The 26,394-nt window shown below is 53.2% G+C and overlaps 2 protein-coding genes across 4 annotated transcripts in view; one reads left to right on the top strand and one right to left on the bottom strand.

Moving 5' to 3' along the window:
* The window catches only part of PTPN1 (protein tyrosine phosphatase non-receptor type 1), a 60,837-nt gene extending 45,762 nt beyond the window's left edge, over positions 1 to 15,075 (top strand). The window contains exons 4-9 of the mRNA XM_090286561.1: positions 1,820 to 1,918; positions 7,202 to 7,339; positions 9,956 to 10,165; positions 10,512 to 10,673; positions 11,039 to 11,259; positions 13,581 to 15,075. Coding sequence (XP_090142687.1) covers positions 1,820 to 1,918; positions 7,202 to 7,339; positions 9,956 to 10,165; positions 10,512 to 10,673; positions 11,039 to 11,259; positions 13,581 to 13,767 — 1,017 coding nt within the window. The 3' untranslated portion in view covers positions 13,768 to 15,075. The remainder of the gene's footprint in view (positions 1 to 1,819; positions 1,919 to 7,201; positions 7,340 to 9,955; positions 10,166 to 10,511; positions 10,674 to 11,038; positions 11,260 to 13,580) is intronic.
* A 3,397-nt stretch (positions 15,076 to 18,472) lies between these two features.
* Positions 18,473 to 26,394, bottom strand: part of RIPOR3 (RIPOR family member 3) — a 58,596-nt gene continuing 50,674 nt past the window's right edge. For all 3 annotated transcript variants that reach the window (XM_090286563.1, XM_090286562.1, XM_090286564.1), the window contains 8 exons: positions 26,252 to 26,375; positions 25,487 to 25,622; positions 24,767 to 24,928; positions 23,999 to 24,160; positions 23,329 to 23,531; positions 22,188 to 22,271; positions 19,452 to 19,542; positions 18,473 to 19,040 (listed from right to left, as the gene is read on the bottom strand). In XM_090286563.1, the coding sequence (XP_090142689.1) occupies positions 18,937 to 19,040; positions 19,452 to 19,542; positions 22,188 to 22,271; positions 23,329 to 23,531; positions 23,999 to 24,160; positions 24,767 to 24,928; positions 25,487 to 25,622; positions 26,252 to 26,375 (1,066 nt within the window). In that variant the 3' untranslated portion in view covers positions 18,473 to 18,936. The remainder of the gene's footprint in view (positions 19,041 to 19,451; positions 19,543 to 22,187; positions 22,272 to 23,328; positions 23,532 to 23,998; positions 24,161 to 24,766; positions 24,929 to 25,486; positions 25,623 to 26,251; positions 26,376 to 26,394) is intronic.

The raw sequence follows: 26,394 nt of genomic DNA on the forward strand, positions 1-26,394 counted from the left end.
AGTCGGCGTAGGGAGGGAAGTCCCTGGTGGTGGCAAGCAGATGAGAAGAGGTGTGGCCAAAAGTGGCTTCTTGGGAATGTCTCTTTTTAGAAGAAGTCAAGTCTTACATCCTGATTTCAGCCATTCAGCTTTGGTGTGGGGTTAAGAAGCCCAAAGCAAAGACAGATATGGTGTATAAAGTCAAATGGAGCAAGGGAACCACCATGGAAACACATTTGCGCCCTGTCCTTCTCACCCCCGTGCCCTGGCAGTCACTTGGCACATCTGGAGTTCTTTTGCTGGGTGGCACCACGGATGTATCTAGCTGCTGACGTGGTCTCTCTCCCTTTGCCCTGGGATTTACAAAAGGAATAGAAGCAGCCTGAACCCCGAAGTTCCGCCTCTAGATAGTATGACTGAAACGTTTTCCCAGCCACAAAGCCCTGCCCTTTTTAAATTTTCCTTGTTGTTCATGATACAACTAATACAAGTCTTTTTAAAAACGACTGGTGTAGAAATGTAAAGAATAATGTCAGCGGGGCCTGCCTTCACCTCCCCATGGCCTGCTGGCTAAGTTTGGTGTGCATCCTTTCAGATCCTGTGTGGTATTAACCCCTCAGACCCATTCTAAACTGGGGTGGGGAAGGCCCAGTGAGGGGGCCTCGTGCCCAGGCCAGAGGATGGAAGGCCCAGGTGGCCAGCCTGGAGGCCACGTGATTCCTGTGTTCCAGGAGCCGCTTTTCTGTTAGTTGGGGGGAAGGTTACACACGTAAATCCCTGCCGTCTGAGTCTGGCAGCACGTACATGGAGCGCGAGGTGGGTTCAGGGAAGAGAGAGCGCACTGAGGGTTTGTGTGGGCAGGGAAGGTGTGGGACTGAGGGCGAGGCATGTCAATGGACAGGGGAATTGGGTGGAAATAGGTAAGAACGGAAACCATTGCAGTGCTGGCTGAAGGAGGTGACACATTCCGACGTGGCGGTCATAGGTGATTTCCCTTCCAGGCCTTACCAAAAATTTGAGACAGACTTGGAACATTTGTACCTTTGTATCCAGTAAACATCTCTGCGCATTGCCAGGTGGACAAGAGTGAGACAGGCCAGCTGCTTGGCAGTCACCCTGCGGTGCCCCGGTGACACCATGCCCCTTGGGCCACCTGACTGACCATTTGTATGTCCACATCTCTCATGTTCCTTGGTCCAAGGATGAAGGCTGTCTGTGGTCAGGTTCATCATTATTAACAGTAATGATACTAGCTAACGTTTTATTGGTTGTTTACTGTGTTCCAGGTACTGTGGGAAAACCTTTATGTATATGAACAGAGTTAATTTTCAGAGCCCTGCGAGTAGGTGCTGTGGTTGGTCAGGTGAGATAGGTGGGGAAACTGAGGCCTGGGAGGTGAAGTGACTTGTCCACGGTCACACAGATAAATGATTGGAACTGGACCCACCAGAGCATAACCATTGATCACGTCCACATACTGCCTGTTGCCTGCACTGGTATTTTTGCCTAATACTGCTTATTCCGCCCACCCTTAGGGGTGGATCCTAGTAGAGCCAGCCCCTTGGCCAACCAGCCCAAACCAGAAAGCAGAATCAGTACTTTTCTCTTCTCTGTTGGTCAGCCCTAAACCAGCCCTGAGATGTGAAACTGACCTTTCACCATGTGTTAGAAAACAGAATTGTGGTTACTGACCACTAGGCAGGGAGAGGTGGGTCCCTGTCCCGGCCCCTGCCACCACTCTGCCCCCGGGCACTGTGGTCCTCTGATCATCAGTGATGAGCTCACCCTGCAGTATGTTTCTGTGTAAATGGCATGTGCTCTGTGGATTGTGTGTTTGCAGGGCCCTTTGCCTAATACGTGCGGTCACTTCTGGGAGATGGTCTGGGAGCAGAAGAGCAGGGGCGTGGTCATGCTCAACAGAGTGATGGAGAAGGGATCGGTAAGTGGCGCGTTCTCTTGCTCCTCTCACTGTCGCCTGGTCTGTCCGCGGCGGTGACAGTTTGTCTCAGTTTATTTCTTTGAATTGCTTTTAGATTTCTTTGAATTGTCTTTATAATTAAAAAAAAAAATTGAAGAGGCATTATATAAATACATGTTTATTGTAAGCAGGTCAGATAAGTAAGTGAACTAAAGAGGAACAAAAACAAGAGTGCCCTGTCCCCCCACTCCCCTCATCAGCGAGCCTCGCTCCGGAGTGGGATGTGTGTGCTCTGCGTCACCCTCCGGTGCCCCTGCGCGGCCGCCGGTGCCCTGTGGAGCTGTGGGAGGCTCGGATCTTGAAAGGCCAGTGTCGGCTGCATCTCCCTGTTGGCTCTCCTGGCTGCAGAAGCAGCTGACTCTGGATTTGCCTCCATAAAATCCCAGCCGCTTGGCTGCTGGCCGCTCTCTTCAGTGTGGATGTGGTCTGCTCCTGCGTTTACTTTGGGATCCGTGTCAGCCCTGCTTCCGGGTTCTTTGCAACTCTTAAAACATCCCTTGGGATAGTGCAGGGACTGGAGGTGTCTGTCTGTCCGGGCCGTCTCCCCCCATGCTTCGGTCTCTTTGGCCACCCTCCACCCCTGCCTTCCACCTTGCTCCCCTCTGTCTGTTCTGACCTCGCGTCCAGAATGATCTTCTAAACCCAGTCTCACCACACCTCCTCCCATCTGAAAACCCTTCTGGGGCTCCCCCTGCCTCCCAGTAATGTTAGGTGGTTGTAGGGTCAAGCATGGCCCCGAGTGTGGTCGGGCCACAGCTAATGTGGACTCCGCTCTCCTACCTCCAAGTCCAAACTCCAGTCTGAACAACCGTTTTTGTTTTTGTTTTTTTAAGTTCCCTGCCATCTCGCTTCTGTGCTCTGCAATGAGGGTCTGGATCAGTGCCCACCCGCACATCACTTCCAGGTGTCCTCAGGCCCCTTTCCCTCCCCGTCAGCCGTGGCTTGTGCTGCCCCTTCCCACACGGCTCACTGCAGCTTGCCTGTTAAGGGCCTGCCGCCGTGTAAGACTGCACGCGTGCCCGGCGCAAGCATGGTTTCCACATGGGAAACAGACCCCGCATCCCTACTGCCCCTCCTCCCGCAACACCACCAAAGCAAGCACAGAAGTAACACATCGAAGGAGGGGGCCGCAGCAGGGCAAACGGGGGGCGCGCCCCGCAAAGCCTCTTTGCCCTCCTTCCCCAGAGAGACGGTCTCAGTTACTCAGAGCAAACAGTCCTCTTACCATAGCACATGTTTCAAATCATGTATTTTGCCTTTGTCTCCCATTCTTAAAGGAAAGTATTTATTTGCTCAATAATAATGAAGTGCTTACCTGAGTGTTGAAATTGGTGAAATAAAGCTTCTTGTCTTAGAAAAAAATTTTTTTCAGTGAAAGTGGTTTTTAATTTTTTCCTGCTTCAGTGGCTTGATTAGTAAAATGTGAAGCTGCAAAGGTGAAGCCACACGCCCCCGTCACCGCTGCTGTCAGCCTTTCTGAGCAAAGAAAGAAAACATGAGATTTCCACAGTACGCGCGCTCTGCAAGGGTACATGAAACATGATGGCCTCTGCGCGTGTCCACACGCATCCGCACCGGGGTCTTGCAGCCTGGACAGGACCGGCACTTCGGCCGCAGCGCCCCCGGTATCCGCCCACTGGGTGCGTCCCCCCGCTCCCAGTGTGGCAACCAAAACTGTCTCTAGACATTGCCATGTGTCCCCAGGGAGGCAGAATCGTCCCTAGTCCACTGTTCCAGATGAAGTTAAGGGTTGGGAGCTTAAGCCGAGACTTATTTATTCAAAATCATCAGATAGGGTAGTGTTTGCTATTTATTTGTTGCTAAAAGCTCCAGTAAAACCTTTGTGTTTGCACATGGTTTGCTCTGGCTGCTCTTGTCCCAGTGCAACAAGGAGCAGTGTCCCAGCGCTGCAGTCACATGCTCATCCCCAGGCCTTGCTCTCGGCCGTATCCCCCCCAAAGGCTGACCGTGAATGGACCGTAGACCCAGTGTGACAGCCACCCCCTTGGGCTGCTGTGTTGGCTGTCACGGAAACATGGCTGCTTGGCTTTGTTGTAGTTACTGTGCTGATGGGACGGTCGCCCCTGTCCCTTTTTAAGTGTTCTTTTCACTCAGGGTCATGTGGGCATGAAAACCGGCATAAAAAGCAGCATATGATTTGACATTTTCAATTTGGCATCAACATTATCACCCCCATGGGGCTGACTGGGAGAAATTATAAGAAGAAACAATGTCTTATTTGCTCAGCTAATCTAATTATAAACTCTTCTCCCAGCCCGCAGTGAAACCAGCTCGCAGAGTGTTTCCACTGAATGTATATTTGTTTTCTGGTTTCCTTCCTTCACCAAATACTGTAGGATGTTCTCTTATTTTTGGCAAACCTGCCTGTCCCCCTTTCAGGACCCGGTGCTTCCTGGAAAACAGCGTGCAGATGGTTGTGTGTGTCGGACTGTGGTCATCCCCAGGGCCACGTTCTATGGTTGGGTTTCCATGCTGACTTCAGGGGTGTCGTTTTGGAACGCGTTATCCACGCAAGGACTGAGATTGTCGTTCAGCCAGGGGGAATAAACAAGGGAAGGTTAGCTCGCTGTTCCAGAAAGATGATCCATCTCTGCTGAAAGCCCTCTTAGAGGTGCTGTTTGGTTTCAGGTGCTTCTGTGCCTCCTCCGTCTCGTACTCTGCTTAGTTCTCGGTGTTCGCCATTCTCTGGGAAAGCCAGGTCGCCTGTCCCACGGCCACCCAGATGCCTTCCGTAGATCTTCCTGAAGATTGCCTTGATGCTTGTCATAGAAGGCCCCAAGGACTCTCTCTCTCTCTCTCTCCCTCTCACTTCGCCTTCACGGCAATAACAGCAACGAGGACACACTGCCGCGTTGCTGTTTGGTGCCGACCCAAGACGTGCCTCAGTTTGAATCCTGGGGAAGGACCGCTTTCTAATTAAATCTCCTTTTCAGGTCAGTATCTATCCATTTAACAGGAAAACAGGAAGTAGTGAGCTTGTGCTTTTTTTCCTTTTCTTTTTTTTTTTTTGGTTTATTTTGTGTGTTTAAAACAAAAATTTCTACAGGAAATGACAGAGCAGAGTGTGGCATGTTACTGTAGATGCCTGAGAGTTCTCAAAAATAAACATCAGTTGATTGACACTTAGTGTGACCAGAATCCCTCAGTTGTAGAGTTCCAAAGTCTTGGTCTTTAACCAGACTACAGAGATTTATTAGGCTTTATATTTGATTTTGAAAGTGAGTGCTTGCTCTGTGGAGATGGGATTTAAAATATTCATCTGCCCTGCCCATGAGGCATGAAAACATTGGCCTCTTTGGTGGCCACTCTCTGTCCTGTCTGTGCTTTATTGCCCTATTCTCGCTCCACTTGCCATGTTGGGTGCCGTGCCAGCACATGTGGTTTTGAAACTACCCAGGTGGTCTCCTTGTTTCTGGGGTCTTAAGGAATGAGACAGGTCTAATAAGTCTGTGAGGTTTGGGAACAAGTGTTCCTTTAAAGGTCTTCTGAAGCCTGGCTTTCAGTTGCCCCATCTGCTTGGGCCAAGCAGGAGGCCTGCCATGTCGCTCATGCTCCGTGTCCGGAGTGGCAGAATTGCCTTGGTGCTCACGGATTGGCCCCATTCCAGGGGTCCATTTGTCTTCGGCAGCTCATCACCAGTGTGGGGAGGAGGTGACGTGGGTGAAACTGGCCCAGACTTTCAGACAGGCCTGTGTCCAGGCTCTTTAGAAAGCCTTGTCAGCCTTCTGTTTGGTGTTGCGTTGGCATCACATGCTAGTGTTTCTTGATTTGTTTCTGTTTTTGTTTTGTTTGGGGTAGAGTGCACATTCCGCAGAGCAGGATCGATGGACATTTGTGGTTCTGTGTTCACCCCTCTCAAGAGCCTCCTGGCTCCTCATTGCCCAGGTGATGCCACAGGTTCCTGGGCCGCTGCCAGAGTTGTCGTGGTCTGGGCCTCCATTGGCCCCATCCCCCGCAGCTCCTCAGAGACGGGCTTCTTTGTAGTCAGTGCCTGGGAAATCGTAGACATCCTTCCAGACATGCTTCTGCCCGAGCCTGCTTCTTCCACTGAGCCTTCTCTGATCTCTTTCCCATAACCTCAGCCAGCCAGGAACATTTACCTCTTCTGAGTTCCCATGGCACATACAGAGCGTTTCCTCCTCAGTGCTTCCCTCAGGCCACCTTGTCACTGCCGGAGGGACTCCCTCCACTTACTGCGGCATTTCCGACACAATCATCCTTTGCGTCGGAGGTGTTGAGTGGGCGAATGCATGTTGAATCACAAGTTCCTTGAATTTGTACCATTTCCCAAAGAGCTATTTACACACACTGATACTCCCTTTGCTGGAAGGCGTAGCATCTCTGAGGTTCCCTCTGCCCAGGCATACTGTCAGTCCTTCTGGCTCGTGGACCTTGCAGCTTAGCCTCGACGCACCGGCTGTTGTGGTCCAGGACAGTCACTAGCAAGCAGAAACGGTAGGTAACTGGCGCAGAAATTTAGCTCAAGCAACGTATGCCATAAAATTTGAGTCATTTTTATTTTTAAACTCTAAATGAAACCAAATCTTTGGGAGTTCGCTTGCTTTAGAGAAAAAGTTAATGCTACATTTAAATCAAGACCATCAAGTAGTTTCTGAAATTAGTAAACTAGAGCATCCAAAGTGTTTTTCTGAACTGAACCAGACCAGAACGAAAGGGCAGGACAAGGCCGTGGGTAATGCCAAGCCCTGGAGGAGTCCCTCTCCAAGCCTTCGCTGCATAGTTTTCGCGTGATAACAGCCCTTCAGCCTTTGCAAAGTGTTTCACGTGGAGTCTCTTCTGGTCATGTTTTTAATCAGCCTGTTATTTTTCCCCAGGATAAAGCATCTATACTATGCCAACAACACTAATCAGATTCTTGGCAATCTTTGAAATGACTACATAAAGTACTTTGTGAGAGACTAAACCTTTTGTGCAGTGTGGCTGCCCCTCCTAGGTGTTAGGGAGCGAAAGGATCTGCCCTCTGAAGCACCTCAGTGTGTGGGTTACCGGGGAGCTGCTCCCTCCTGCACAACCAGCCCTGGCTAGATCCTCACAGACTCCCCGTCTCCCCAAAGGGAAGGTGGATTATGCGGACTGTGACTCCCCAGGTCAGAATCCCTCAGGCCTTTGGGAGAACCGGAAGCTCCCTGGAGGGACTCCAAGCCTCTGTCGTAGGAAAGGACTCCATTGCTCACAATAATTCAGTGTTATTTTCTCCCCTAGTTGAAATGTGCGCAGTACTGGCCACAAAAAGAAGAAAAAGAAATGATTTTTGAAGACACAAATTTGAAATTAACGTTGATCTCTGAAGATATTAAGTCATATTATACAGTACGACAGCTAGAATTGGAAAACCTTACGGTAAGGATGGCGTGCACTTCGGTACTGCAGACGGCTGCTGGTGAGGTGTCCTTTCCTTTGGGTGGCGTTACCCTGCGCCGCTGTTTGTGGATGTTGTATAACCTGAGCAAAACGGTTTGGGCACTGTGGTGAGCAGAGGTTGCCTGTTCACTCACCAGGTCACCAAGGCTGCCTCGGTGGCAGGGGCGGGGGTCTTAGGTACCTCCTTTCCCACGGGGCGCTCTCTCTCTCTCTCTCTCTCTCTCTCTCTCTCTCTCTCTCTCTCTCTCTCTCTCTCTTTCTCTCTCTCTAACCTTTAACACTAGGTAGCACTAGTTCTTAGGAGAAGGGAGTTTCTTACTAAAACGTAACTAGTCCTGCCTTGGCAACTGCAGAGGGATCGAAGGGGCAGCCTACAAGTCAGACACCAGGAGAGCACGCTGCCTTCCTCCATGGTCTGCAGTCTCCTTCTCCTGAAGCGAGGTCAGGGGGCCCCCCCGGGGCCGGGCCCAGTTACATAGCCAGTGTACGGTTACTAGGTGAGGTCCTGGGTTTATGTGTTGTGGGGAGAGTTGGCCACACCAGCTGCCGGCTGTTACTAAAAGGCGGAGCTGGAGCGCGGCAGGGCCCATGCTGAGGAGGGAAAGCTCGGGCGTCTCCGTGGCTCTTGCCGTGGGACTGGCAGTGGCAGTCAGGTCGAGAGCTGGCACGGGCCGCTGCGAGGCAGAGGACAGGTTAGCCTCCCGTGGCACTGAGGAATGCAGCAGGGCGAGCCCTGCCGTAGGCCTGCGCCGAGGCCCGACGGGGCTGGGGTGTGGAGGGGTTCGATGGAGGACTTTCGGGAATAATGTTGGCAGCGGGCTGGAATGTGCTGGAGGATTATGCTGTAGACTTTTTTTTAACACTTCCTAGCATTTGCAAGCCTGACATAGTAAGAGATGCTCCTGAGACTATTTCTCCTGCTTGTTGAGGGAAATGGAATTGGGACCGAGCAGAGAGGTTTGTGCTGCCGGAGTGGCAGAGCAAACAAGGCCTCTTGTTTGGAGGCCTTGACATTAGTGAGGAGGATCTGTCTGTCTGGGTCAGAATGAATTTCTTGGGAAGGAGGGGCATGGTGTGAGAGCGGGTATAAACAAGCGAATCCACACCACCTTCAGGAATAAAGGAAAGAACTCACTTTGCCATGTTTTTTTCTTACTAAGTTTTTTAAATACATTTTTAAGTGTTTTTCTTTCCCTAAAATATAGAAGAGGCATTTCTCTTTTAAGCCATTAAATTATTGGAGATCATTTTCCAGGAGGAAAGAATGGAATTGCTTAGTATGAGGCTATCGAGGACCCTAACATCACAGGCAGATTTCTCCCAGTTCTGCAGAAGGACACCAGTGTGTGGACTAGCTGGTGCAGGGTTGCATGTGGGCAGTCTTCTGATTTTAGGCCATTGGTGTTTCTTGTGGTCCTTTCACACATTTTTATCCACAAGGGTCAGGGAAAGTTGTCATAACTAAGCTGTAAGCTCTGGGAGGGCAAGGGTGGTGTCTTTACCTGGCTTTGCCTGGCATGGTGGCTGGCACATAGCAGGCACATTGTGGACATTGGCCAAATGAAGGAAGGCGATGTTGGTAAGTGGGTCTCTGGCCTGAAGTCTTCCTCCACCAGCTGCTCTCCTGGTGACCTGGGCACTTCCATGGCCCTTGGCACCGCTTAGCAGGAGACACTCAAGGCTGGTGAGGTTCCTTTAAACCTCCCCGTGCCCAGTTCCCGCTTACTGTGTGCTCTTAGCGTAGTGAACCTCTTGAGTGCTCTCTTCCAACTGCATTTTGATCGTTGCTCCTGGGGACCAGGTGTCCGCTCTGTGAGTGGACTCTCTTAGGCTCAGAGGAAGGAGCAGAGCTGGGAGCAGCACCAGAGGCCATTCTTCTTCCTGGGAGCAGACTGGGCTGGGAGAGAAACACTTGGGGACATGGGCCAGGGTCCCCCTTTCAAAAGTTACTGCAGCAGGCTCTGAACACAGGGTCTGGAGTCAAGCAAACCTAGATTGAAACTCCTGCTCCCCCACTCAATGGAGGGCTGGCCTCCGAGCCTCCGTTTCGTCATCTGGGAAATGGGAATGGTGGGAGTACATGCCTAGGAGGGATGGTGGGAGAACTCGGTGAGCAGATGTACTTGCTTACTTGTTTCTCTAAAATGGCAACCCTCTGAGACATCCCGACAGTCCCGTAAAGCCCTGAGTTACCCGGAACTGATACCACATAATGTGCAGTTTACGATGTCCCTCTGCCATGCGAAACCTGGTGCTGCTTTATGACATGGTTATCGTGGGTGTGGGTGACAGTGCAGTGTCACCGGGGTGGAGGGAAATCCGTTGTGACCATGAAGACAGCAGAGGTGAGAGGGACACTGGAAAAGAGAGGTGGGCAACCGTTCCGCCCTAACGGAAGCGCAGCCAGTGCAGGAGCGGCCCGCGGCCCGGTGTTGGGCACAGCACCTCCGCACTCGTTACTCACAGAGAGCGGCGCGCATGGGCCGTGCAAGGGCATCTGAGAACCAACGTTGTTCTTAGAGTGAATGGGTGGAGAGGCGCTTCGTGCTTGCTTGGAATTCTCTTGGAATCGTCGTGAATGTTTTTCTCTTTCAGACGAAAGAGACTCGAGAGATCCTGCATTTCCACTATACCACATGGCCTGACTTCGGAGTCCCTGAATCGCCAGCCTCGTTCCTGAACTTTCTCTTCAAAGTCCGCGAGTCAGGGTCACTGAGCACGGAGCACGGCCCCGTCGTGGTACACTGCAGCGCCGGCATCGGCAGGTCGGGGACCTTCTGTCTCGCTGACACCTGTCTCTTGCTGGTAAGGGGGGCCTGTGAGGCCAGGGGAAGTGACGGGACCGTGTGTAGACCTCTCCTCTGGCCTGGCCACGGCTTGCCTGGGACTGTGCCCTAAACGACCTTCGATCTTCCCTTTCTAACAGCTTCCCTTCTGTGAAAATAGCTTTACTCTAAATCACTTTGTTAGGAGGGAGGTTCTTAATTTTAAAGTGAAATCCAGAGATCCAAAAAGTGCTTCATTCTTTCCCGGGTGTTCTTGTGGCCCCGATTTTGCTGCAGTGGCTCCCGTGTTCTAGAATTCTGCCTCCCCTTCTGCGACTGCTGAGCGGGCACGGCTGGTCGAACTCTGTCTCCTCTCTGGCTTTCAGATGGACAAAAGGAAAGACCCTTCTTCTGTTGACATCAAGAAAGTTCTGCTAGAAATGAGGAAATTTCGGATGGGACTGATCCAGACCGCAGACCAGCTCCGTTTCTCCTACCTAGCTGTGATCGAAGGTGCCAAATACATCATGGGAGACGCCTCAGTGCAGGTCAGCAGTGCTTGTGCTTCTGTCCAGGGGTGTGGAGCTCCAATTTGTGTCTCTGAAGAAGGGGGCTGTCAGTTGTGAAAATTCAAACTGTCATGTGCCAGAGCCAATAGCTGTCCTTTGTATTTAAGGAGTTAGCAACTTTCGCTGGGTTCTGGTTTCTGCCTTTGAAGAGCTCACGTAGAGAACATTCATAGGGAGAACAGAGTTTATTTTCAAGATTTCATCTTCAAGTCTATGTCTGGAGACCTGAGAAGCAGAGAGCCCCTCACTGAGCTGTTACCCCTGTCCACTGAAAAGGGACCAGACTACCTGACAGAGCAGTCAGGCACGAGCACCGACGGGATGCCTCTTGCTGCTTTTTCCAGGAGCAATGGAAGGAGCTCTCCCACGAGGACCTGGAGCCCCCACCTGAGCATGTCCCCCCACCTCCTCGGCCACCCAAACGGGAGCCGCACAATGGGAAGTGCAAGGAGTTCTTCCCAAACCACCAGTGGGTCAAGGGTGAGTCCGAGGAGGAGAAAGAAGACGACGGCCCCATCAAGGAAGGAATCAGAACCCCCTTAAGGGCCCCCTGCGGCGTGGAAAGGTAATGCGGGAGGGTCCTGGCCTCTTGGGGGCGAGGAGAAATGCCGTCTGTTCCAGAAACACATGTTGACATGGAAGCCCTGTGGATGCAGTCTTCTGTTAAGCACACAGCGCCGTTATGTCGTGGGGAATGGGGTCCCTAGACGTCCGGCTCCTCCCCTGGCTGGCGGAGCCCAGGCCTGAGCCACAGGTTTGCCCTGGGAAGTGACCGACCTCAGTGGGGTCCTGGCACCACCTTGTGGCGCTTGTTGGAATGAGCGCTCAGCGCGCTGGGAGGCTTCCTGCCGGATGATGCGGACCTCCCCCAGGCTCCCGCCTGTCCGGAACTGGAACGGCCCGGCCTGACCGAGTACCTTCAGTCCCCAGAGCGGTCCTTTGGGAACTTAACCTTTTCATGTAGTCTTGAACAAGCAGATTGCTATTTCGCTTCCTTAGTTTTACAAAGGTTATCGAGAACCTGTTGATGCACGTGAAATACTGAGATAACTACTGGCTCCTGGTCCGTGTTCCAGATGCTGTTGTTGGGAAGAGGAGAGCAAGTTGTAGTGGGATCCTGTGGTCAGAACGGGATGGAGGCCTGCGCTGCAGTGGTCAGCCTTCCCTGGGGTCATGGGCGGTGGCGCGCGTGGAAGCTGGCAGAGTGAAGGAAGTAGCCCCAGCCTGAGACTGCAGGCAGCGCCTGTGGCATCTGCTCTGGGGGGCGGGGGGGCAGTTTAAAACGCGCGCACACTTGGACCCAGTGTGTGCGTGTATCTAGAAAACCAGCCTACGGCCCTTCTCAGACGAGGGTGCACAGAGAGGTGTAGGGAGAGGTGTCGGGTGTAGCGTCACTGGCAACGGTGAGAAATGGGAGATGTGTCGGTTGTGCGCCCAGGGAGTGGGTGAGGGCTGCTTTCTCCTCGCGCTGGGACACTCTGCGGCTGCTCGGGATGGGCCTAGCCGCCCTGGTGGCCAGGCGTCGGGGGAGCAGCGTGCGAGAAAGCGAGTTACAGTGTTTCCCCCACGGGGACCCCTGGTTAAATTGGGCACAAGCATCGCACCTAAGCCCCTTGGTAAATGCTGATTGCCAGGCCCCGGCTCTGATTCATGAACCTGAGTCCTCAGGGTCCTTCCTGCATCTGGTCCTTATCACAGAAACACCGGGTCTGGTTCCAGAGAGAACTGTGTCCAGTGGGGCCTCCCACGGCAGGTGCCATGTGATGTGCTCGCAGCAGCTCATTGGCTGTCCCTCAGTGACGCTGCACCCAGCTCCCCAGTGCCTCTGGTGACGTTCTCGGGGTGGGCCAGCATGCTCCGTCCGCGGGCTCACAGAGGGCCGGGGCTGAGACACGGACTGCAGACGACTTGTCTCACTTGCGTCGCGTATTCTGTTTTCTTTACTGATTGAGACTTGGGACGAGAGCAGTGCCTTTTGCACTGTGCGAGAAGGTGGGGTGTAAGGAAGTGTGTATTGGGGAAGCTAAAAGCAGAGCGCGCCAGAAAAAAATGGAGTTGTAGCAAGAACGTAAGTGCTGCCGGCGCAGTGGGAGCCACGCGCCCATAGTCTCAGCAGAGCAGCCAGGGCCTGGCAGGGCAGGCGCTGGACCCCAGGTGCCCCCTGTGACCATGTCCTCCCTCCTGGGCTGGTGGTGCCTCCGGCAGCTGTGCCGGCGCTGGGGTAGGAGGGCCGTGGGTGCTCGTGTGAGGCTGGACTCCTGGGCCACACCTCTGTGATGCGGGGCATGGGAAGGGAAAGGCCTGGGGCAGGAGGCGGGTGGAGAAGAAGGACCTGGGCCTCTCCTGAGGCAGCCCGAAAGCGGGAACACTGCACATTGTCCCTCCGGGTCACTAGCTCGCCACCAGGAAGGCGGCCAGGCATCTGGGAAAGGGTCCTCCTGGCAGGATTGGATTGAAGCTGGGGATCCGGGGGAGGCGGTGGTGCGGGCAGAGGGTCAGTGGGAGTGTGTGGTGTCTTCATGTCAGCAGTGACAAAGGCCCCGTGGGTCAGCATCTGCCGGGGTCCCCGGGGATGGTGTGGAAGCATGCGGCCACACTGTCGCCCTCCCTGGTCTGAAGGGGAACATTGTGCCCCAGGGCAAAGGCAGCACCTGTCTTGACAGCAGGAGCTGTGCTTCTCCTAAGAGCCTTATCCGCCCTCCGTCACTGAGGCCTCCACAGGCCTCCAGTGCCCTCCCCTGGCTGCAAGGGCCCCCGGGCACCTGCGGGGAGGCGATGACAAGTGGGCCTCTGACCAGCGTCAGTGTCACTAAACTATTTACAGGTGGCTCGTCTTGTCCCAGCATCCCCTTGTACTAATAGCATCTTTGCCGCTGTTTTCCTCAGCACGAGTCAGGACACTGAAGTCAGAAGGCGGGTCGCTGGGGCAGGTCCTACCCAGGAGGAGCCGTCGCCACCTCAGGAGGAGCAGGACCAGGCGCTGACGCACTGGAAGCCCTTTCTGGTCAACATGTGCATGGCCACGGTGCTCACGGCCGGCGCGTACCTCTGCTACAGGGTATGTTTCCACTGACGGACGTGCTGGCAAGACCGCGTGTGCAGAGGCGCCGGCCCGCAGCCTGGCCTTAGCGGTCAGTGCTGTGCAAGGATCTGAGCCAGTCTCAGAAGAAACAGCAGAGGTTTGAAAGTCTGGAACTGTGAAGGGCTAACGAGAGAACTGAGGATTGATGCACTGGGGTTTTCAGGAGCCCTGTGGTCCCAAGAATACAAGCGTCTAATCTCAGGGCCTTAACCTATTCAGGAGTAAGTAGAGAAAATGCCAAATACATCTCTCTCTCTCTTTCTCTCTCTCTCTTTTTTTTTTCTTTTTTGTGTTGTTCATTTGTTTTTGGAAAAAATACAATTACAACACATTGTTGTTTTTAACCTTTATAAAAAGCAGCTTTTTGTTATTTCTGGAAGACAAAAAAGACTAGGCACTTATGAAACTTCCTTGTACCCTGAGGCGGTGTGATTTCTATTTGATTTCCTGGGGAAAGAGCCCCCCACATTAAAGAACGTGGAGGCTCTGGAGGAGAGATGTGAGGGTTCGGGCGCCGACCACTCAGCCACTTCCTCTGCTGTGCGTGCGCTGAGCTGGGACGTTCCTGCCAGCGTTCCCATTTTAAGAAGCAAAAACAACAAAAGACCATCTCTAGAGAAGAAAGCCCGGCTTGTGCTTCGCTCAGGGTGTCCCCACTGGTTTTCCATCATTCATTTCTCCTTCAGTCCCTTCTTGTAGCCACCTGGCCATGTCCTGCCCTCAGCAGCCCCTGCCTCGGGGTCAGAGGTCACCCTTTCCACCCTGCCGTTGAGGTCCAGAAGGAGCAGTTCCCATTTGATTTGGACTCTACCTGCCATTTCAGTAGAAATCCACACGTGAGAAGTGTGCTGCTGTTAGAGGAGGCGGGAGGGACCTGATCGGCTTCAAAACTGTGCTCATGGAAACCACCTCATGAGACTCGTTTTATTTTACCTCCTTTCAGGCAGCCATCTTTGAGGACATCAGACTGTTTAGCAGCACACAGTTTTTTCCTTAGGGGTGATTTTTGGAAGGGGTGGCAGCTGTTGTAAAAAAAAAATCAAAGCCCCTCTCACTGGAGCGTCCGGGGGAGAGGGTTGGGAGGAGCCGGTTAGTGCCAAGTCTGCAGCGCGGCGGGGTGGGTCTGGGCGCAGCTGGAAATGTTCAGTTTCATTCTAGTTCCTGTTCAGCAGCAGCACGTAATCTGACCCCCGCCCCCCCAACGGCGGGCCTGCGCTCTGCCCTCGGACTGCCCTCCCCGGCTGCTGGTCTTACTCCTTCTTCTTTGACTTTGTCCGTCCCCTCCTTTCAGTACCAGACCCACAGTTTTCTGAGGAGAGCAAAGGAGAGTGCCGTGCTGGTGGCGCAGAGGGAAGGTGGCCTGTGCGGCCCCGGGCAGGCGGCACGTGGCACCTCCCGGTGGCAGGAGCCCCTCCACTCCATATTTATTTATTGTTTTTTATTTCCCCCCGGAGGTGTCCTTAGTGCACTAGCATTTTCTTAAACCAATAATGTATTACAATTTTTTGACGTCAGCCTTGCCTCAAAGGCTTTCTCAAAAAATAGAATAATAAACCCTCAGGTAGCGCTGGGAACGTAGGTCTTTGCAGTGAACCTGCTGTGTCCGCCCGGTACGGGGAGGACAGGTGGCTGTGGGCAGTGGTTATTTCGTGAAACTGTGGGTAACGTGAGAGGAGGTTTGGCATATGTTTATAGAGCGGTGGGATAATATATAACGAACACTTGGGTATTTAACACACATGACGGGAGATGACTTGGTCCGGTTAGTCCCCTCCCTGGTTTTATCTGCTAGAACCTTGTTCTCAGTCACCGCTTTCCCCGTGTGTATTAGAGTGCATGTTTGGTCTTTTTGTGTCCTGACCCAATGCCACGTGCTTGAAATACTTAGATCTCTGCTTACTGAAGTGCCCTTGTGTGTACGTCCCGTCTACCCTTGCATGATCAGATCATTACATGGCTGTGGTTCCTAAGGCTGGTGCTGAACTACTTGCTGTTCAGCACTGGAGGGGCGTTTCCCAGTAACAGATACTTGCCTAATTCCTGGCATGACACTCTGGGGACTTCCCGGTGAGGCCCAGCCTGTCCTGGTCCAGCTGGGTCCCACTGTTACTCAGACATTCCAAGGGGATGGGAAGCCATAGTCACACCTCACGCTCTGGACATTTAGACAAGCAGGGTCCCCTGCTCACACAACTTGGGAATCAGCCTCCACTATCCCAACTTCATACTCTTCTTGAGAAGATGGTAATTTGGAACCAAGGCCACTATTGGAAACGACACTTCTTGAAGCAACCTGGATGATGATGGTCCCTTGGAGTCAGCCAGCTGCTGTCTCAGTTTGGGGGCCCTGCTGAGGGGCATGTCTGCCCCTGCCCTTGAACCCTGGGGACCCATGGTGCTCACGACTCTTCCTGCGAGGGGAATTTACGACCTCCACATTAAGTGGCTTTTTTAACAAGAAAAAAAGCAGCTGTAGCTCACGAGCTGCCCTTCTGCCAGCATTTTCACATTTTGCCTTTCACGTGGGAGAAGCCCGTGTAGAGAAATCCTGGGTGGGAACGTTGGAGGCAGAGCCCCCGGAGCCCCGGCGAGGTGTGGGTAAGGCTGGGTGCCAGGCTGTACGCGTTTCTGAGTTGGGCTTGTTCGTTTGTGTTTGAAGTCCTGTACATGTTTGTAGTAGTTCGGGTGTGTATATATAGTAGCATTTCAAAATGGATATACTGGTCTAACCTCCTATCCTTGGGAAACGGATGGCTCTCCATCTTGTTACACGTATGTTAGAGAAGTAGCGAGCTGCTCTGCTATATGCCTTAAGCCAATATTTACTCAGCAGGTCTTTGTGTTTTACAATGGCCATGGAATAAACCATTTTTACAAAAATAAAGACAAAAAAAGCGAGGTGTTTTGGTATAATACCTTTTCAGGTGTGTGTATACGTGGCTGCATGACGGGGTGGGAGGGGGGCGCATCTCAGGGTCTTCTGTGACCTCACAGAACTGTCCGACTGTACAGTTTTCCAACTTGCCATATAAACGATGGGTTTGCATTTTAGTTGCAACAATAAAAAAATTTTTTTTCTAAAGAATGTGGATCAGAGTGCTTCCCGTTTCTCTGCTTAGTGGGCCTAAACTGGGGTCGGCAACTCATGCTTCTTTCTGTCCCTGCTGACGTGAGGCAGGCGTTGTCCAGCGAGGTGGTGAATTTCCACATCTAAGAGTCACGAGGGCCTCTTGGAGTCGTGGTGCCTTTGGGCTGGGGCGCTTCTCTTACTGGGGGATTCAATGGGCACGTTGGGCCGCAGCCCATTTCCTTCAACAACAGAAGCCACCTTTGGAACACACAGGCCCTTGGATAACTTCACAGACGTGCACAAGTTGTTTGAAGAGCTGTTCAGACCTCATGAATGTGCCCCTTAAGCCACTGCACACGGTGGTTGTAACTGCATCTCCGTACTCTGTACTGCCACATTCGATGTAGAACTGACATAGAAATAAGATATACAGAATTCCTGTCATCTTCCTTTCTGGTACAAAACTGTGTAATTCTCCCCTAAAGTGATGTTTTTGTTTTGTTTTGAAATAATTTCAGACTTGCAAAATGTTGCAAAAAGAGTACAAAGAATTCCCTTAACATCCTTCAAGGTTTTCTGACTGTTTCAAAGCTGGCTGCTGAGTAAACTGTGCTTTGGCCTCAGGGTGGCATCTGTGAACCTGGGAAACAAACACAGCCATGCCCACGGGACCACACAGCACCCACAGAGGCCTGGGGCCCGGTGTCATGCTCACCGCCACACCGGTCTCCGCCTCGCATACAAAACAAATAGCATCTCAGCTTTTAGGAAGAGATGGGATGCCAGTGTGGGGAAAAGTCAATACATTTGTGACTTTGAAACAGAAATCAAATGGGGCCAAAGGCCTGCATGGCATCTGGATAGGAGAGGGCGTCCGGGGAGCCTTCCGAGAGCCTGTGGAGAATCCCAGGGTCACGGCGCCCCTCTCACGCCGGCTTCTACGGGAGAACCACTGCGCCGTGTCCCGCGGGCGGGCAGGACGTGCTGAGGGACAGTGGGGGCGGCTTCTGTCCCAGTAGGCTGTTTGGGAAAACAACCGCTACTTACTTTTCTCAGGTGAAGTGACGCAGCCCTAAAAGTTGTTTGTTTTTTATTGAAATTTCAGACAGTTGAACACATAAACAAGGCAAATAAATACTAAGTTAAATCGAAAATCACAAACTAGACAGGCAGGTAAAGGAGGATGTTTAGGTTACAAAGTTCTCCGATGCCGCTGCGCGCAGCCACATTCAGACCTCGGGTTATGTCGCCTCGTTAACACAGAAACAGCTCAGGACACACTCACGTCTCTTTACTAGACTTAAATAGGAAACTAATTTTCTTTCTTTAAAGCAGCGCGGTGTTTGGCGAAATCTCCATACCAGCTTCGGAAGCAATTTATTTAACAGGCCCTAAGTTGACTTCCTTCAGAAGTTGGATTTCATGTTGTTCCGTGAGGCCAGAGTAAATGCTTTTACCGACGTGACACTTGAGGCCCCCGCTCTCGTTGGTGCTGTTGAACACAGTGAAAATAAGGTCTGTGGGCAGCAGGCTGCTGCCGGGCATGGGGGCCGCAGCTCGGGTTGAGACTTGAATCACAGAGAGCCTGGCCATTGGCCCCCACACCAGGCCATCTCGGCAACAGCGCCTGCCGTGGAAATGACTCGACCTGCTGCACTCTGCTGAGCAAGCTCACAGGCCTGCCGGCCACCTCAGTCCCAGTCTTTGTTGAGCCCCAAGTGCTGAGCCAGTTGACCTCCAAGGAGACAAGTTCACAGTCACTGTGGAGCCTTTTATTCCAGGCTTTGACCTGCCTGGCCTCAACTTCATAGTGTGGCTGGCTCTGCGTCTTGGGGAAGACAAGATTCTCAAGGTCAAAAGCGGATGGTCTGGTTGACGTGGGTCAACGTACAACACACTGTTGCGCTCCTAACCCGAAGTCCCACTTGTGCCCTGCGGCCTTGGAACTGGCCCGGAGACTCAGGGCGGCTCTGGCCAGCCTAGGCTTCAGGGGAGCGCACAGTGTACCCCCATCCACAGCTCGGTCCCTGTGTCGAGATGGCAGCAGCAAAAACAAAGATGCCAGGTTTGAGTTCATCGGCCGAGGCTCCTTAAAATATTGTGATTTCAACGTCTGCCTCCTGGCAAAAGGCTGCTTCTCTCTGTGCTGAGTAAAGTTCGTCCATCTTCTCAAAAGCGAAGCGTCCTTTTTCACCTGCAATATTAAGGGGATTTGTCACTGGTCGTCCCCCACCTCAGGGTTTCCTACTATGGCAGGCCAAGATGGCCTTAGAATTACTGATGCCTGGGTGTCAGGTGCTGCCATAAGGGTGGGGCCGGAAGCATCTGGGGAGCTCCGAATTGGCATCCAAGACATAGTCACGTCTTTTGCCTCTGCTTTCATTGTCAAGAAACAAACAAGGTTCAGAAGGAAATAAGGCATGTTTACCCCCTCAACCATGAAGAGCACCTGCCTTGGCCAAATGCAGTCAATCGGGTTCTGACAGTGCCCATCCCATGTGCTAACTTGTGTCTTTCGAGAGCTGGCCATCGCTGCTCCAGCACAGCCTTGCTGAGGACCCAGAACCCCACTGCCTGGCACGTGACGTTTGATGCTGTACTTTACCGAACGACAGTGTGGCTTCCCGGGCAGCTGCTCGCACGGCCTCCAGGTCAGATTGGCACATGCCGGCAATCTGATCAATGCTCTCGATGCCCTGCTTGGGGAGAGAGGATCCATTATGGGGCATTTTAAGTAGCAGGTAGAATCTGCTTGTATAAGCCCTGTAAGACCAGCCATAGCACAGTCTCTGGGGCCTGAGCCCCTCTTCCAAAGACTCCTGGGTTGCTTATGTCACTGAAAATGTCTAATCTTTTCAGTCCTGACACCCGCCAGCAAGCAGGCCGCTAGCAATGATGTGTGGACAACCGAAAGGCACGTCCTCCAGTGAAAAGCCCTGCTTCCCTCTGGACCTTGCTGCCTCCTCTGCTCTCCCAGCCTCAGTCCCCTCCAGGTCAGATTAGGAGAGGAGCAGTCGGGGCCCCAGTTCAGGCACCCAAGACCCAGGGTGCACTTCAGCTCCCTCCACTGGATACCTTGACCTCTTCCTGCTTATTTGATTGGAACCAGTGGGCCTAGAACTTGCTGTCACTTCATTCCAGAATGAATGGGGTGAGTTTGATCTGCACTGGACTACTTGTCACCTAGTAAATGGGCAATTATTTTTTAAAATGAGTTCTAAATGCAGTGAGGTTGAAGCTTTATGCACAAAAATGCTCAATGACATTCTTTATAATAAAAATGATAAACCTAAGTTTTCTACAGCAAGAGGAGGGGAGCAGGTTAAAGGTAAACCTGTGATAGGCCCTCCATAAAGAGTTCCAAAGTACTGCCAGTCTAACAGAAAAAGTTCCTATTTGGAGACTTCCAGCCAAGATGGAGGCCTAGACAGATACACTGCGTCTCCCTCCACAACTAAGAAGGAATACAACTACCTCAAAACTAGAGACAACCAGAAGTTCCAGAAGATTGAGCTGCATGGAAGTACAACAAACAAAGATACAAAAAAGAAATATTCAGACAGGTAGGAGGGGCGGAGTCAGGGCGGAAAGGACACTGTATGGTGGTGGTGGCAACGGAGGCAGCAGCGGGCTGGTGGAAAGCGCAGTCAAATATTTAAAAAGTGGGGAGGGACACCTGGGGAACGTTCCCAGCTCCTGACCAGACCGTAAAGCTCACAGTCCCAGCACCAGGGAAAATCAAGCCTCATTGCTTCTGACTGTGCAAACCAGTGGGGGTTGGGGTGGAGGAAGAAACTTCAGGTGTCTCAGCAGAATCTGCTTGTTTAAAGGGCCCCCACGGTCCTAGAATGTCCTCAGACCCACCCACTCTGGAAACGATGGCCAGGGCAGCAGCTAGAAGGGCGCCAGTCCCGTATGAAAGTGGGAGAAGCGCCTGGAAAAGGGGCGAGTGCTGGGTAGGCAACATTGTTTCCTCTCAGACCCCTCCCCCACATACAGCACCACAACCATGGTGAGACCTGATGACTACCTAAGGCTCCGCCCCTTACAACGTAACAGGAGCGACAGCTCTACCTAAGACAAAGAGGCAAACAAACACAGGAGCCTGTCATGATGAGGAGACAGAGAAGTATGGCCCAAAAGAGGGAAAGGATCAAAGTTCCAGTGGGAGAACTAAGCGACGAGGAGATAGCCAACCTAACAGACGCAGAGTTCAAAACACTGGTGATAAAGATGCTCACAGGCTTGATAGATATGCTTGAGTACGGCAAACGCATAAGGGAAGAAGGCTATGCTAAGTGAAATGAAGGAAAATCCACACAAAACCAATGGTGAAGAGAAGGACACCGGGGTTCAAATCAATGATTTGGAACATAAAGAAGAAAAAAACAGTCAACCAGTCGTCGTCGGCAGCCGTCCGTCTCGAGAGATGATGGTGTAGCTTCTTAAGAGTCTATCTGCACCGCCGAGAATGGCTGTGCAGTCCAACTCGGGAGTGACACGGTATCTGTCTCCTCCCGTGTTGAATCGACATCTTGCGATGACGCTGGAGTGTCCTCTCCAGTGAAGCTACAAAGCCTGGGCAGGGTGATATGGAGGGCCAGCTGTTGCCCATGCAGCAGACCCCCCCTCTCTTCGCAGCTGAAGGATCCAAGGGAAAGATGGAGTCAATACAGCTTGGCTTCAGGTGCGCCGCAGGAGTTGCCAGTGTTGACTACAACGTCAAACCGCCTTAGTCAACCAGTACAGAATGAGGAAACAAGAATCGGAATAAATGAGGAGAGGCTTAGGAACCTCTGGGACAACTTTAAACGTGCCAACATCCAAGCCTTCGGGGTGCCAGAAGAAGAGGAAGAGCAAGAAATTGAAAACTTATGTGAAAAAATAATGAAGGAAAATGTCCCAAATTTGGCAAAGGAAATAGACATACAAGCCCAGGAAGCACAGAGTCCCAAACAAGCTAGACCCAAAGAGGACCACACTAAGACACATCATTATTAAAATGCCAAAGGTTCGAGATAAAGAGAGAATCCTAAAAGCAACAAGAGAAAAGCAGAGAGTTACCTGTAAAGGGGTGCCTATAAGACTACCAGCTGATTTCTCAAAAGAAACTTTGCAGACAAGAAGGGACTGGCAAGAAGTATTCAATGTAATGAAAAGCAAGGACCTACAATTAAGATCACTGCTAACAGCCTCTGCCCGCGGGGCTGACAGCTGCTCCTCTACAGCCAGCTCTTTAGGCTCCTTTTTTGGTGTCGGTGGAAAACTTTGGAAATGAACTAACTTTAACGTGGACCACAAGCAGGCTTCCCTATCACCAGTGAGGACCGGCTGGACTCACCCTGAGGTGCTTCAGCGCCATGCACGCAGCTTGCTGGAGTTTTCCATCATTCTCGGTCAGGGCGTTGGTGTAGAAAAGCAAAGCCTGGGAAATAAGGCTGCTGTGAATCAACGGGACGGAGACGGGGGTGGGAGGTGGCGAAAGCAAAGTCCCTGGTGCCCACGACCAATCCTGCTACTGCTGACGGTATGTCAAGCCCTTGTTACCTGTTTCTAAGCAAAAGTCAGGCCGTGATCCATTCATCTTTGGGCCAGGTGCACGGTCTTGAGATGTATACTACAGTATTGAGCTCATCTCAAACGCTGGTCCCTGGGCTGGTGGTAATTGATTGGAAAGCTCTATTTGTCTAATGCTGTTTATGAAATGAATTCTGAAACTGCGGTCTAGAGAAAATGCTGTCAGATGTCCAGTCCGATGTCCAGCTGGGACAACAGGAACAACACACAGACAGAGCTGTACTTGTGTGCTGCCCCTCAGGCCAAAAGGAAAAGCATCTTTTTCCCCTTTGTCACCCTCCTCCAGTCTACAGCTCTGTCCTGCCCCCCTCGGTCCCATCACCAGGGCCAAGTCACCTCCTCTGGAAAATAAAGCTGGCACTTGCTTCATAACGTAAGCACGTGGGGATGTGCCTGGCCCAAGAGACTATTAGGCCCTAGTGGTGCCCTTAAATCTAGAACAGTCACGGGTCTAGGAACCTAAAAGGCAGAGGGGTCCAATTTCTTGGCTTCCAAACGGACCAAACCCAATGACATGAGCAGCCACACACTTAACTGCAGGCAAATGAGAACGACCACTGGGATTCTAAGACGTCTACATGCAAGTGACCTCTCGGAGACCAAATAGGCAACGTTGCTTTAGGATCACTGAAGTGAGCAAGGTAGGTGTGTCACATGGATCTGTGGGGTCCTCAGGTGACAGCCTGGCAGCCCCAGCCCAGACCCCTCCCTGGGGCCCGTGCTGCCGACAGCCATGGTGCGAGGAGGAATGTCTTCATGTTTGCAGCACCCCTAAGGCCAAGTGCCTCCCAGCGAACGCAACCCTGCCACTCACACCTTCGTATTTTTCCAAGAGAGAGGCTGCCTCCCTCCACCTCCCCACGACTGCGGCCAGGAGGCTGCCAGCTGCCCTCCTCATGCCGTACCTTTTCCCGAAAGCTCTTGTTCTTGGCTGCGCTGGCCAGGGCAGCGCTGGCCGCCCTGCACACCCGCGGAGTCCCGTCCAGCTGGAGGAGGGCCCAGGCCTTCAGTGTCTGGGGCAGGGGCTGGAGCTGGCCCAGCCGCTTGCCCTGCAGCTTCCTGACCGTCCTGGCCTGCCCCGTGCACTGCAGCTCCTCGGCCAGTGTGACTAGGAGAGACGGGAGAAGTGGGCCCGGCGTCCCCTCTGGACGGTGGTTGGGCTGTACAGCTTCAGGTTAGTTTGGCCACTGCCACCAGCCACGAGAAGCAAATCCCAGAGCAAGCACATGTCACCAAGGCCAGTCTGGGCTGGCTTCAGAGGGGCCTTCTGGAATCTCTAGGGAGGCTTTCTAGCAAGAGATCAAATTCACCCTGGAAATTAATCCAACCCCAGCCCACACTTCCAGGACACTGGCCAGTGGAGCGCCCCATCCCATGCAACTCGGACTCGCTCCGTGCGGAGTAAAGCCGCCTCTTGCTGGAGCTAACCTCATCTGCACTCAATGTGGAGTCTAACTAAACCGGGGCGCTCGAACTGCTGGACGGGAAAGACGCTGCGGACAGAGGGCTCCGTGGATGGAGGTTCCTTTGTTCCATGTGACTTTGAGGCCACCTGCCATCCTTTCCAGCCCCTACCTTCCTTGGTGAGCTGGGCAAAGTGCTTCTCCAGGTCCGAGACGTTCTGCCTCTGCAGGTAGCTGTGAAACTGGAACCAGGTGACAGTCTGTTCTTCGGGGAGGCTGGCTCCGGGAAGCAGCCCGCTGCAGCTGAGCACCTGCTCCAGGAGCCTGCGGCACACTGGCGAGGACACAGAAGAGGGCCATGAGGAGGGACAGAGCCTCGCCCGCTGGGAGCTCCTGAGCCCGCGTGGCCAGCTTAAAGGCTTTCTAAGGGCATGGGAGTGGGTGTCTCCTGTCCCCGCGAGAAGGAGCGTGCCCCAGCAGGACCACAGGCTCCGGCTCGGGCAGTCTTAGGGGAGCGAGCATCCACATGGTCAGAGCCAGGGCCTGGGAATGTGCCAGCCACCGAGCAGCCGGGTGGTGGTTAGAGCTGCTGACATCCCAGAGCCATGGAGCAAGATTGTCACCCTTCAGTTGTTAACAGGTAATGCTCTGCATTCTGAAGAAGTGTCAAGACACCTTTATGGGGCAGACATGAGGGTCCTCCTGAACCCCTGGAGGGTTCTGGTGGAAGCTGTGGAATCTGTCCCCAGAGAAATGCACCAACCCCCTACTGTTTGCAGTGTCACAGACTCCTTAGTCTCCCCGGTAAAAGGAGGTGACTTGTAGTCTTGCTGAGAACGAAGCACTCAGAGGTGAAGCCAGGACTAAGATGAGGCCCCCGGGGACACGACTGAGGGCCCAGAGACAGGACAGCGTCCCACGTGGGGGAGGAGGGAGCTACCTATTTCCAGCTGTCCCGGGTACTTCCCCCTGACTCTGTGCAGGAAGGTTTTCTTGAGCTGGCTCAGCAGCGTCGCAGCGGGACAGGCCAGCACGCTGCCAGGCCCGGTGCACCCCCTCCACAGCTTCAGGCAGCCCCTCCTCCGCGCGGCCTGCGGAAGGACTGAAAGGCCAGGCTCAGACACCTGCCTGCGGTGGGGACAATGAGCATGGGGCCCGCAGATGCCCTCCACTGGGATGCGAGGCTGGGGGACTGAGAGGCATCATGCAGCGTCCTTGTCCCACTCTGGAGTGTGACAAGAAACGCAGCTTCCGCTCTAAGCACCTCACCAGGGTCACTAACCACAGTCATAACAACCAGGGGTGGCTTCTGTCACCAACCTCCCCCATGGACAAGGGGAGGTCCCAGGGGACAGAGGCAGGACTGGGGTCACAGCTACTGTTTATTTGAGCATGTGCTCGGTGCCTAGACTGTCTTGAGGCTTCCGAAGCTGAGGCTCGGGGGTTGGGGGGGGACTCACCCAGAGTCACACAGCTGGCCACAGAGCACGTGTGGCTCACTCAAGGCTGTGAGGCCTCCCTTCCCGCCCCCAGTCTAGCCAGAGACAACCCTGGGCTCCAGTTAACTTGGGGCATCATGGAGGTGAAGCTCCCCTGTGCTCAAAGCCTGTCACTTCACGCCATTCACATGAGCAGCCCGTGGTGGCGGGCGGTTACTTACGCTCTTCAACGGACGTCGCCTTGCTGACCTTCTCAAAATCAAGCATAGAAAGAGTTTCCAGAACCTGCTTTTGCTGTGCAGCTTCTTCCAGAAGGCATTCCTGGACCATCCTCGACAAATTAGGAGAGGCGAGTTTCTGGGAAGCAGCCCACGGTGCTCCAGGTTAGCACAGACACACCGTCTGACGTCAGCCATCATGACCGTGACCCCCTCCCGCCCCGCGCCCATCCTTTCTAGCCCAGTGATCGCGCCTGTCATCTGGGGACTCCCCCTTCACCAAAGTGGCTGGAGCTGCCACCAGAAGACAGCAGCCTGCTGGAAAGTGAAGCCAACCCATATAGGAAAGCAGAGGTGAGAGAGGGAGAGGCCCAGTCATGATGGCATCTGAAACCCTGGATCCAGCTGGGCCTGAAGCCCACCTCTGGGCTTGTCAATTCCACGTACCAATACTTTTTCTCTTTGGGTTGAGCCAGTTTGGATTGGAGTTCTGGCTTTGAAACTGAAGGAGTCACAGCCGCTGCCTTTGATTCAGGGCTTGGGCAGCATAAGAGCCACGTGGCTCTTTACTTGGCCTGGCCTGGACCTTCCACCGGCAACTTCCTCAACCTCACCAGCTCTCAAGGTGCAGGTCGCTTGCCCCCGCACCTTGCTCCCCGCCGCCTTCATGATCAGCCCTTTGCAGGGAGAGCTCCCCGCCCGCCTGGGTGCCCCGGCCAGCCCCTCCCTCCCCGCCCTCACCCCCTCTTCCCCAGGTCCCTCGGCCACCTGCAGCAGGGCCTTGCAGACTTGGAGGTGGACCGTGAGCAGCATGTCCAGCTCGGGGGCGCCAGCTGTGAGGTCCCTGGATGACTGTCTCAGTGATGGCGGTGGGGGCAGCGTCCTGTCCTTTCTGCATTGAATGGAGAAGA

The sequence above is a fragment of the Furipterus horrens genome, unplaced genomic scaffold, assembly GCF_987537825.1.
Source record: "Furipterus horrens unplaced genomic scaffold, mFurHor1.1.pri manual_scaffold_8, whole genome shotgun sequence".
In the NCBI taxonomy this organism is placed as follows: Eukaryota; Metazoa; Chordata; class Mammalia; order Chiroptera; family Furipteridae; genus Furipterus; species Furipterus horrens.